This window comes from Haliotis rubra, unplaced genomic scaffold (assembly GCF_003918875.1).
Source record: "Haliotis rubra isolate DU_JTF1 unplaced genomic scaffold, ASM391887v1 Scf2015, whole genome shotgun sequence".
NCBI classification, from domain to species: domain Eukaryota; kingdom Metazoa; phylum Mollusca; class Gastropoda; order Lepetellida; family Haliotidae; genus Haliotis; species Haliotis rubra.
This window is the reverse complement of record NW_025766021.1, coordinates 1,072-13,426: the sequence shown is the minus strand read 5'-3', so window position 1 is coordinate 13,426 and position 12,355 is coordinate 1,072. Positions and strand designations below refer to the sequence as shown.

The window sequence follows — 12,355 nt, the reverse complement described above, 5'->3', positions numbered from 1 at the left end:
ATATCTATGGATAAAGAAACACGTTATGTTTGCCAATTTGAAATCAAAGGTTCGCATATTACAATGTGATGTTCGTCTACGTTGCATTTACAATGCGCAACTAATCTGCTTCCGATCTCTATTCAACTACGGGTAGCTGAGTGGTTAAAGCGTTCACTCGTCACGTCGAATACCCGGGTTCGATTTCCCATATGGTTTCAATGTATGAAGATCATTTCTGTTGTCCCCCGCCACGATATTGCTGGAATATTTCTAAAAGCGGCGTACAAACCATATTCAAATACTCACTATTCACCTAGTCAGAGACAGTAGAATTGAGACAAAAGTGCTCACTACATCGGCCTGTTTGCCTGTTCCTTATTCACAAGAAAGTGAGTGAGTGAGTGAGTTAAGATTTAACGTCACATCGGCAATATTGCAGCCATATCGTGACGAAAACAAGCCATAGAATGAAAAGTAGAAACATTTTAAAGATTAAAACCTGTCGACGATGGACAGTAAAAAGACTAGAGAATCACTGTTATAAATATAAAACTAGCGCAAAGTTAAAATATTCCAATTAAAGAAGACAATACAATATAAAATACGGGCTATAGAGCGCCAACAACTGAACGTAGATCACCATACTAAGGCCCTTCACAAGAAAGAAGCCTACAGGTTATAAAAACCTTTTATGCCAAATGTATCATTCTTGGATTTTGCATGTATCTCAATTCACAAGAGAGAAAATATTCGAGTGATCTAATGTCAATATTGTGGTAACATATGAACAATAATACTTTAAGGTGGTACGGCAAGTCCAACTGAAAAAATATGCTCACAGATCGCAGAAATCCAAGAGCAACAAACCCCTTCTTTTTTAAGTTCCCACTATGTTATTTAAAGTGTAGATAACTATCTTTTGCAATTTGAGTAAAATATTGAACTTACAATAAAAACAAAAAGCAACACTTTTGCCATTGTACTCAAACGCCAGCGGACAACTCATGAGAAAGGCTGTAACTGCACGCTTCATCAAGTCAAACAGTTTGCATGACAATATTACTCGAAAAAAAATTAAGACCTTTGCTTCATTGGATAAAGGTATATTTTCCCGTGGAAAACAGACGCCATCAACAGCTTGAACCAACCATCATAGATGTGTTGCTATGGAGATTGTCCGTGATGTAGATGTAGACAGTCCACTGGGTCATGATTCATCCGTTGATCCGCCCTCACTCGCTACCAGTCATAGCGGACCTACGGACAATTCACAGCTAGGATCTATCCTGGTAAACAGGTCTTCAGTTCAAGAACAATCCTACGTTCCAAAGTCACCAGTATAGTATATATACCGTATTCTAAGTATTCAGCGCCCCTCTGTCGATACGCCCTTTATCAGAAAACGTAGCATTTAGGGCACCAACATTTGGTTTGTTAGGGTATACATACCAGTGTACAGTTAGGTGTCTAAATGTTAATAAGCCATACAGCATTTACTTAATATACAGTTCGCGCATAATACACGATTTCGTTGAATCAAACCAACATGTCAACCGCGATAGATCTGGCTTTAATCGTCTAGCCGCCTACTTCTAAATGCACTTGTGGATGCAACTGATATTGAACTCAGGACAGAACATAGACCTGGAAAGAAAAATGAGAGTATTATTGATGGCGCAAACATAATACAAACACCATAATAAAACAGTCTAGAATTGAAATATTCCAAGGAAAGCAGCAAAGAGTCAAAGTACAACATATAACGAAATGCAATTTAAGTTACCTTGTTTCTGTAATGTGCGAAGACTCGCCAGTAACGACCCTCTTTCACAAATTATTTACTAGGAATATTGAAACACAATGTCATGTTCGCAGAAACAAAACCCGCATATATATGTAGTTTATTGGGACGAGAAACTGCCACCTTATGTTTTGCGCATATGCACGTGTCAGCAGTGGACCAGAATCTCAGTCAATGACATTACATGTTCTTACCTGAAAATACGTAGGTATATTCATATATCCCACTTCCTTTATAGAAGAAACCTGAAAACATGTAAAAAATGCATCTGAAATAATAATGGACATCAAATATTTACAATGTTGAGGGAAATCCGTTTGACTGGAAGGTGTAGTCGGGTCATTAAAAAGCGGTAAACCCCTGTTCAAATCCACAAGAACTCTCTGCAAAGAGCAGAGTCTTTATACGATTTCGACTATATCACAAGCATGCGTTTATAAAACACTATCAAACAGCGATGATAACGGGTGCTTGAGAAAGAGTGCATACCCTGCCCAACTGGTCGCACACTTCATAAACACATGCAAGGGCTAGTCAATTGTTCACATGAAAACCATTTAGAAACCTACTAATGTAACAAATGGTCCATGACGAGTAGGATAAGAAATCATATTGTAAGAGTAGCGGTTTTCCCGCAATGGCAAAACACTCTTCATGAATATGTCTACTAGTTATAATTATATCAAATGTTTTGCTGTGTATATGGCAAAGTGGAAGGAGAGTATTGAAAGGTTTTCAAGTTCTGCTCCAGTAAGGAGCACTACCACCAAATACAGTCGAAGCCTGGCAGCACGGAAACACAAAAAAATACTTTGTTCCGAATTCCAAAAATATCAAAAGGCACCAGTACACCACCAGACCTATCTATGTGCCGATTTGGGTGAAGAAATAGTGAATGGTTTTAAGGTTCTGCCCCGGAAAAGAGCACAACCACCAAATTCAGTCGAAGTAGAACTTGTTGCCATGGAAACGCAAAAAAAGTATTTTATTCAGAATTCCAAAACTATCAAAAGGCACCAGTACACCACATGACCAATCTATGTGCCAGGTTTGGTGAAGAAATAGTTAACGGTTTCCAAGTTTTGCTCCGGAAAAGAACACTACCACCAATTTCAGTCAAAGTCAAACTTGTTGCCAAGGAAACGCAATAAATATTTTATTCAGAAATCCAAAACTATCAAAAGACACCAGTACACCACCAGATCTATATAAGTGCCAAGTTTGGTAAAGAAATAGAGATTGGTTTTGAAGTTCTGCTCCGGAAAAGAGGAATACGCACGGATGGAGCGCATTTTAATAAAAACAACACCAACACCCCCACCCCCACCCCCATGTGGAGGATAATTAGAGTACATCAATCCTCAACTTTATCTAGCAGTGCTCCCGACAGTGATGTCAACATGATACGTATTTAAAATAACCCATTCGTGACATAGATCGATTTACTCAATTCAAGGAGAGACTATCAAGAGGGTGCAAACTTACTTGCAATAGGTGGTCCCAGCAAATGTCCACCTCCGATGAAGAGACTAACGATTCCGTACGAAATAGAAGCATTTGGTAAACCAAGAAGCCTAATTGTCATAGGTCCAAGAAGCGAATATACGCCATGGCAATATGTCCCATACAAACAACTGAACACAAGCTGAGCATTGTAACAGTTGGGCAATAATGGGAAGACGAGCGCTAATGTTCCTGTTATCCCAGTTATTCCAAACTGGAGCAACACAATGTCAATGTTTTTGTCAGATGAAACTAACCCCACGACTATTCTTGAGAAGATACTACCTGCACCCACAGCAGGAAGCAGAGTGGCAGCCTGAATAGGTGAACTTCCTTTATATTCAGCGTAGTTCGGCAAGTGAATTATGCAAGATGATGCTCCCAAACACCACAGAAAAACACTAACATTGTACAATACAAAATCTAGCTGTATGAAGATCCTGAATCGTGCATATAAACAGGATCCTGTGTAACCTGGATCAGGGGATCCATCATCTGATGATTGGACAGATCTGATGATTGCGTTGTTCTCTTCTGACTGTCTCATGAGACTGGTCGCTTCTGGATGAGGTTGTTGGCAACCTTCTTCTTCTGTCTTTCTGACAATGGATTTGGTTTGTACTTGGTTCCTTACCGGTCGTAACAAGGCACCAGCGATGCACATGTTGAAGCCGATGCCGCCCAAGATGAGAAGTGTTCCATGTAGGTTGTATTGGTCGAGGAGGTACCGTGCCAATGGCCCAGTGAAGAGACCAGCTCCACCCCCGGCCATGGACACTCCAAAAGCAATAGGTCTTCTTTTCAGAAAGTAATATCCTGGGACGACTCCAGCAACATTTGATGCAAGACCTAAAGCCAATCCTGTAACAATAGCAAAAGGCAAATCAGAGGCCATAGTTCTCGAGTATCTCTCACTCACTGGGGCGGTGGGGTAGCCTAGTGGTTAAAGCGTTCAATCGTCACGCTGAAGAATCGGGTTCGATTACCCACGTGAGGGCAAGGTGTGAAGCCCATATTCGGTGTCCCACCGCCTTAGAATTACTGAAATATTGATAAAAGCGACATAAACCATACTCACTCACTCTGCAACACACCATTTATTTAGTTGTTCCAAAACATACCTAACGAGTGAAAGCAGGTAATATGCGATTATTCTAAAAAGAAGTTAAGATAAATGGCATTCAACTGACAGAGATATGTTTTTCCCACCCTTAGTTCGCAGCGTTAAGCATAAAATCGGTGTACATTTTAGCCACTATCATGGTCACAGTGGTGTATTATGTCGAACCCCAAAGGGGTCATATCTGGCATGACCCTGAACACAAACATGTCCATCATGTTGATGTTCGTGTAAAGATACAAATGAAAATAAAAAAAACCTAAAGAAATTTATTCACACTCTAAAAACCACACAGTTTCTGTTGCTAAGTTATAATTCACGTCTGAAATTGCGAATTCATGTTTCAAGTTTCAGCTTCCAGTTAAATTAAGTTAATTGCGGTTAAGTACATTGATGTTATCAATTACATCCATGTAGCTTTCAAGTATAACATTTGACAGCATGTCACCTCACAAAGAAAAACTTAACGCGGAAGACCATTTCCTAAGCATACGTCCCAAAGCACTAATATGACTGGAAACGGTTGCGTTACCAAGATGTGACTCTTGTGGATAAAACGGTAAATGGAGATATTCCTACCTGTCACCAGTCCGTATGTGATTAATAACCCCAACACTGTTTGACAGAAGTATGCCGATGTCATCCCAATCAGCATCAACACCCCGCATATCATAGCTGTTTTTCTGGAGCCTAGTTTCTGATGAACCATACCAGCAACAGGGCCTGTTGAAATCAGTAAATCAGAGATTAGTGCTCTCGATTTCGGATTTGTGTGAATGTCAGATTCGTTTAACTCGCTTTTGAGAGAAACTGAGTCGTACCACTGCTCTTCGGCTTTGGAGTACGAAGCTCCTGAAGGGACATTTGCGTAATTAGAAATAGAAAAATAATCTCGTAATAACGACCTTTAGATCTCGTTATAACAACTTTCCAAACACTCGTAATAACGACTTTTAAATCTCGTTATAACGACTTTTGGTGGCGTTCATCTACTTCTGAATTGGGTCTTCTGCATGGACTGCTTGAACATAGAGTTCATGGTTGGGACCAACTTGATGAGCATCTGTTCTTTACAGTCCTGCATAACATCCTTGCTTCCCTTGTTTGATCTGTAGCCTGGCTGAAATATGCTTCCCTGACATAATGTGAACATAGTACATATTTTGAAACTAAACACCAATGCCACCTTTCTTCACTTTCTGAACTAATTTCCGTTTCATGTATTTGCTTTTCTTCTTTGTGTATCTCATCATGATTAATATATACCGGTATAGTTATGTGTACTGACTTTAGCAAATCCTTAGTATATTTAGGTGTGAAGGTTAGTGCTCTGTATAAGAGGCCATATTATTTCATTATCACAATGGCCAAGTTATAGCAAGCAGTCACTGCGCATGTTTTACCTGGTACTTCAGCTTAAATGTTGTCCGCTTAAAGTCATATGGCTGCTATGGCAACTAGGGTCACTCACTCACTCGCCCACCCACACTTTCACACACTCGCTGTCATCCACTCACTCACTCATGGGCAGTGGGGTAGCCTAATGGTTAAAGCATCCTCTCATCACGGGTTCGATTACCCAAATGGGGACTATATATGAAGCCCATTTCTGGTGTCTCCCGCGTGATATTGCTGGGATATTGCTAAAGCAGCGTAAAACCATACTCACTCACTCATTCACTATCACTCACTCACTATCTATCCCTCACTCACTCACACACTCAATCTGTTCCACTCAGCTCAGCCACTCATTCACTATCGTACACTCACTCATTCATTATCGTATACTCACACGGCTCCGCTCTACCCTGCTCAGTCACTCACTCACTCACTCAGCTCATTCACATCCATCCACACAACAGAAACATTTCCTTGTCCTACTGATGTATTAGAACTGGATCAGATCTACAAGTTGCTGCTGGGGATCGATATTAATAATCCACATCACTCCATATATACACTACACTTGTTTTAAGAATCAACCAGAACTTAATAATTCACCAAACTGCATGTAACGAGAATTTGTTGAATAAATCAGATTTATGGGAGGGTTTGCTTTTGAAACATGTTTCCGACATGAGACATGGAATACTTCCTAATGTAGATAAGACTGAGGACAGCTGTCAGAATGTTTTTGAACCTTAAATTTGTTGTTTGGCCAACTTGGGTCTGCCTGCCAAATCTCTTTGAAGACGTATATTCCTGTTCAGAGTGATTAAGAATGTATTACTGACTGACTGACTGAGCATGATGTTACGTCGTGTTTAGCAATATTCCAGCAATATCAAGGAGGGGAGACACCAGAAATGGGCTTCACAAACTGTACCCATGTGAAGAATCGAACCCTGGCCTTCCGGCGTGACGAGCGAACCACTAGGCTATCCCACCGCCTCTAAGACTGTATTAACCTATTCTAGGTTATATGTGTCCATATATTTGGGTATTAAAGAAAAGATGGATAATAATTTACAATAATAGTTGTCTAAAAGACACGTATTTTTTATCTGATGTTTATGTTAACTTCACTCTTGATATACTTGTCCTTATGGGTTTCAGTAGGTCTGTCATAAATGTTTGACTTATGATAGTCTCACAGGTCCCATCAGGTGAGAGAATCATAGTCTCACAGGTCCCATCAGGTGAGAGAATCATAGTCTCACAGGTCCCATCAGGTGAGAGAATCATATTCTCACAGGTCCCATCAGGTGAGAGAATCATAGTCTCACAGTTCCCACCAGGAGAGAGAATCATAGTCTCACAGGTCCCATCAGGTGAGAGAATTATGGTCTCACAGTTCCAATCAGGTGAGAGAATCATGGTCTCACAGTTTCTATCAGGTGAGATAATCATGGTCTCACAGTTCCCATCAGGTGAGAGAATCATGGTCTCACAGTTTCTATCAGGTGAGAGAATCATGGTCTCACAGTTCCCATCAGGTGAGAGAATCATGGTCTCACAGTTCCCATCAGCTGAGAGAATCATGGTCTCACAGTTCCCATCAGCTGAGAGAATCATGGTCTCACAGTTCCCATCAGCTGAGAGAATCATGGTCTCACAGTTCCCATCAGGTGAGAGAATCATGGTCTCACAGTTCCCACCAGGTGAGAGAATCATAGTCCCACAGTTCCCATCAGGTGAGCGAATCATGGTCTCACACCCCATCAGGTGAGAGAATCATGGTCTCACAATTCCCATCAGGTGAGCGAATCATGGTCTCACAGTTCCCATCAGGTGAGAGAATCATGGTCTCACAGGTCCAATCAGGTGATATAATCATGGTCTCACAGTTCCAATCAGGTGAGAGAATCATAGTCTCACAGGTCCCATCAGGTGAGAGAATCATGGTCTCACAGTTTCTATCAGGTGAGATAATCATGGTCTCACAGTTCCCATCAGGTGAGAGAATCATGGTCTCACAGTTTCTATCAGGTGAGAGAATCATGGTCTCACAGGTCCCATCAGGTGAGAGAATCATGGTCTCACAGTTCCCATCAGGTGAGAGAATCATGGTCTCACAGTTCCCATCAGGTGAGAGAATCATGGTCTCACAGTCACACTTATGCGACGTCAGGGTCTCCTCTCTTCCTGCCAATGGTTGGATATATTTATACACCAAGCCTCTGCTGTGCAAACCTTGGGATGCGACTTCCATGGAGGTATCAGGAAGGCAAGCAGGGATGCTACGCAGGATAAGACCAGATGCTCATCAAGTCGTTCCAAACCATGAACTCTATGTTCAAGCAGTCCATGCAGAAGACCCAATTCAGAAGTAGATGAAGGCCACCAAAAGTCGTTATAACGAGATTTAAAAATCGTTATAACGAGTTTTTTAAAAATCGTTATAACGAGGTTTTTTCTAGTCGTTATAACGAGATTTAAAGTCGTTATAACGAGATCTAAAAATCGTTATTACGAGATTATAAGTGGTTATTACGAGATTATAAGTCGTTATAACGAGATTTGAAGTCGTTATTACGAGATTGTAAGTCGTTATTACGAGATTATTATTTTTATTGTTGGTTACGAAAATGTCCCTCCAGGAGCTTCGTATTGGAGAACAAACGCCAATTGCAGGTCGTAGACGCTTATCACTTCTGAGAAACCTACGGACAGGGGTATGGTGCTGTCAGTCCTAGACTCCACCATGGAGAAACGAGACAGGGATAACAGATAAGATAACAGTATTCGCACAACATACGGACAACTCTTGTACATCAGACATCAGGGCCAACTACTCAGGAACCATTATTTGAAGATTGAAATGTATCTGAAGAACTTCATCAACTTCTTAGAATATATTCATTTAATCGATGTATTTGTCAAATATTTAAACGAAGAATGAACTAGCACTTTGTTTAATTTCAGTAAAACCAGAAATATTCTTGAAATACATAAGAAATAAGATTCACAAGGAAAACTCTAGGGGCAGTTGAATCGGTTTTACGATTCCTAAATTATGTTGGGGTTGTGTTCATACATTACTATCAGATAGTGATGCAAGTGAAAAGGGTGAGCACATCCTGCATATTAAGACCCGTAAAGGTCCGGGTTAGAATGAGTCTTCAGTAACCCAAGCTTGTCGTATGAGGCGACTAACAGGATCGGGTGGTCAGGCTCGCTGGCTTTGTTGACACATGTCATCGGTTTCCAATTGCGTAGATCGATGCTCATACTGTTGATCAGTGGATTGTCTGGTCCAGACTCGATTATTTACAAACCGCCGCCATATAGCTGGAATATTGCTGACTGTGGCGTAAAACATTACTCCCTCACTCACTCCTGCATATTAATATTAATGACACGTGCACCCGTCAGAAACATATGCAACTGCTCTCCATGAAACAGACACAAGGAATGTCATGGCATAGTAAAAACCGGAAACAATATTATCACAAAACCAACGAATACTCTTCAGAATATGATGTTGGCAACTTTAAAACTGTTGATCTTAGAACTTTGATACATCAATATCTTGTGAGACAATAACTGTGATATCAAAATGATCAATGTAGAATGTGTGAATTCCGTTGACAGAATCGGTCTTACCACTTAGAGAAGTAGTCCCAAATAACGTAGAACCAATCCAAGACGTTTTTGTTATGTCATCTTCTATTTCTTCCATTATAGCGATATTTATCACTCCAAAGCTATATCCCATTAGTCCAATTGTAAAATGGATGCTGAACGACGCTGCCAGGGCCACCCAAGCATAACCATGGTCTACGTCTCTTGTAAACCCCATCTGCAAGCATAAAGCATACCTGGATTAACAGCTCATTGCAGATATCATCTGCAAATATGCTAAAATATGCATAGGCATCAGACTAATGGATGCAGCGAGTCAATTGTAATGAATAATAGTTGCAACAGATTGGAGCGTCAATTACTGTTGTTTCCAGTTTTCAAATGATGGTATGGACCGGAGTACTTAAGAATTATCATCCTTGTAGTAGTGATACACTGCACTGGATAGAATACATTCTTTGAGCGGATTCTGTAAGAAAACAATAAAGGGTAGACAAACAATATGTCAGGATGAGTGAGTATGGTTTCATCCCATTTATGGCAAACATTTGACCAATATCACGACGTGGGAACCTGAAGTGGGCGAACTCAGGAGTTTGGCGGACTATAACCATCGGACTACCCAAATGCACCGCCTGCCCCACGAAGGCTATCCGAGATCTTCTGGAGTCCGACTTGCAAAGCTATCAGGCGTTTCTGCGTGCATCTGACTGTGTTCTCAGGATTCAAGATACGAACTTGTGCTTCATTGAAGACTTTTGACCGTGACAAATTCTTACATAAATCCGCGCTTAGTGACTGAGAAGGAAGACTACAATCACGGTGAATGTGAGAATAAATCATTCCATAGCCACGAAGCAACGCCCCAAAAGACGCCTGATGCTTTCTAAAGCGACTCTGTTCAACGTAAGTCATTCATTTTAATCAGTGGAACTATTGTCGGCAACAACAATGAATATATCAAACGTCGCACTTAGAGTGCTTATCCATAACGCTTTGTCAATATTGAACCTTATACCGTGTGGACTATCATTCACCATGTGTGTTTATGAATGGCCAATGAAGTTAATCTGTGTACAAACCAGACACTCGGTATTTAACTGAGACTGAGTAGCACTGACAATGCACGTTACACCACGATCACCAGATTCGTTCTTTAACCGCCACATCCACACAATCACGTAGTGCAAATCACATGCTTCATCACAAATCACATAAACTCACTGGACATAAAGGACAGCCACATATGAAAATGGTTATCTGTGGTGCCAAAGTCAAACCACAGTGCGCCGCCTCAGAAATGATGCAGACGGATGCAGGCAGCCTTCAGCCCTTGTACCAGTGGCGGGAACCAAACTAGGGCTCTTGTTAATGGATATTACTGTTTGCAGAGTTGCTTTGATTTCTTTATGAAAATGGCCTAGAGGCGACATTTTTAGCTTATTCTTTAGTCATACTCTTACTGGTTAGTTATTGAATTTATTACCCACGTGGTCAACATATGGGAGTTGCATTCTAATCTCGTACGTCACACGTGTGTCGTATCGCGTTGACCTGTGTCGTAACGACTTGACCTGAGATTCTAACGATTTGATTGATAACCGATGACCTCTCAGTTAGGTCATGTTGTGACGGAACTACTTTTTCATTCATAACAAACACGTGGATCCATTCATTCTACAACTAAATGCATTGTGGGAATGTAAACATCGCGAACGTTGCCGTGTCGCTGTTTTATTGTGAGTCGAACTGGAGACATTATACCCGTCGAAAACGTAAACGCAATGTTTCCACCAGTGATGTTAGCCGAATGAAGCAACTGCAAACCAAGAAACGGGGTGCTACGGAGTAGTTTACTGTAGGAGGCTGTACGAGGCGAAGACAACTGACATGCATCGTGACGTCGGTTACCAAGGCAGTGACGTCATTACAGTGACGTCATGCAAATATTGTACTACAGTACAAAACTCTCTTCCGCAACCTCTTTATGAAACCGGTTTCGGTTTGAAACCAAAATATTAACAAAACTACGTTATTTTGTCAATTTAATGCATGTAAGACGTGGTAATAAATAAATATATCACACGAAGGTCTCATTACATTACGAATTATACGAAACTGTGATCTTCCTATGTTATCTGACCTCGCTTTCGCCGGTCAGATACCATAGGAAGGACACTCGTTTCTGTATAATTCGTATGTAATGAGACCTCGTGTAGTATTCTCATTTATGTGAATAATAGCGACAAAACCCTGTGTTTTCATCGTTCATAAAATCTTTGCTGGGGAAGGGGCCCAGTGTAAGATTCCAACTCTATCATGAGCATATTATGCGTCAGAATTTGATATTGTCTCTTTATTTCCGCGATGAAACTTTTTGATTCCTCAAAAGTCATTACATTATCTGAGAATATTTTGGCAAGAGTCATATGGCGCTCGTTAAAATTTTCGCAGAAAGAGCATGCCTGATTTTACCTTCAAATTGTGAAATGCAAACACGTTATTCAGATAAGCAACATACTGCTTGTTTACCAAAACGGTTCCACATCTGACATAAATATTTTTAATCAATGTTGATGCTGCAGGAATATTGCTTGGCAATTTGAAAGTTCAATAAAGGGATAAAGCCTTAACCTCTGCTGAAGGTCGATTGTGCTGTCATCAAATAACAATAATACCAAGTGTTCGCGAAAAGATTAGCTATCTTGACCAAGTGTTACAAACACACACAAAGGGTGTCGACAAAATTAATGCATTAAGAACAAGTGAAATCTGGCAACTGCTTTGGACATACTTTTTGTCACTTATGAATCAGATTTGGAAAGGGCCTTGACGCTTCTACCGTAAAAGTTTTACAATCTTTAGAATAGAATAGAATAATACTTTTAATGCCTTTTCAGGAATTTGTGTTACATCAGCAGAGC

The 12,355-nt window shown here is 40.6% G+C and overlaps 1 protein-coding gene across 1 annotated transcript; it reads right to left on the bottom strand.

Moving 5' to 3' along the window:
* Positions 1 to 963: 963 nt before the first annotated feature.
* On the bottom strand, positions 964 to 9,668 carry LOC124275724 (monocarboxylate transporter 12-like). The gene is made up of 5 exons (XM_046711370.1): positions 9,453 to 9,668; positions 4,986 to 5,129; positions 3,269 to 4,147; positions 1,978 to 2,028; positions 964 to 1,626 (listed from the first exon to the last, which is right to left on the bottom strand). The coding sequence occupies exons 1-5, from the start codon at positions 9,646 to 9,648 to the stop codon at positions 1,553 to 1,555; spliced, it is 1,344 nt and encodes a 447-aa protein (XP_046567326.1). The 5' UTR covers positions 9,649 to 9,668; the 3' UTR covers positions 964 to 1,552.
* Between the last annotated feature and the right edge of the window lie 2,687 nt (positions 9,669 to 12,355).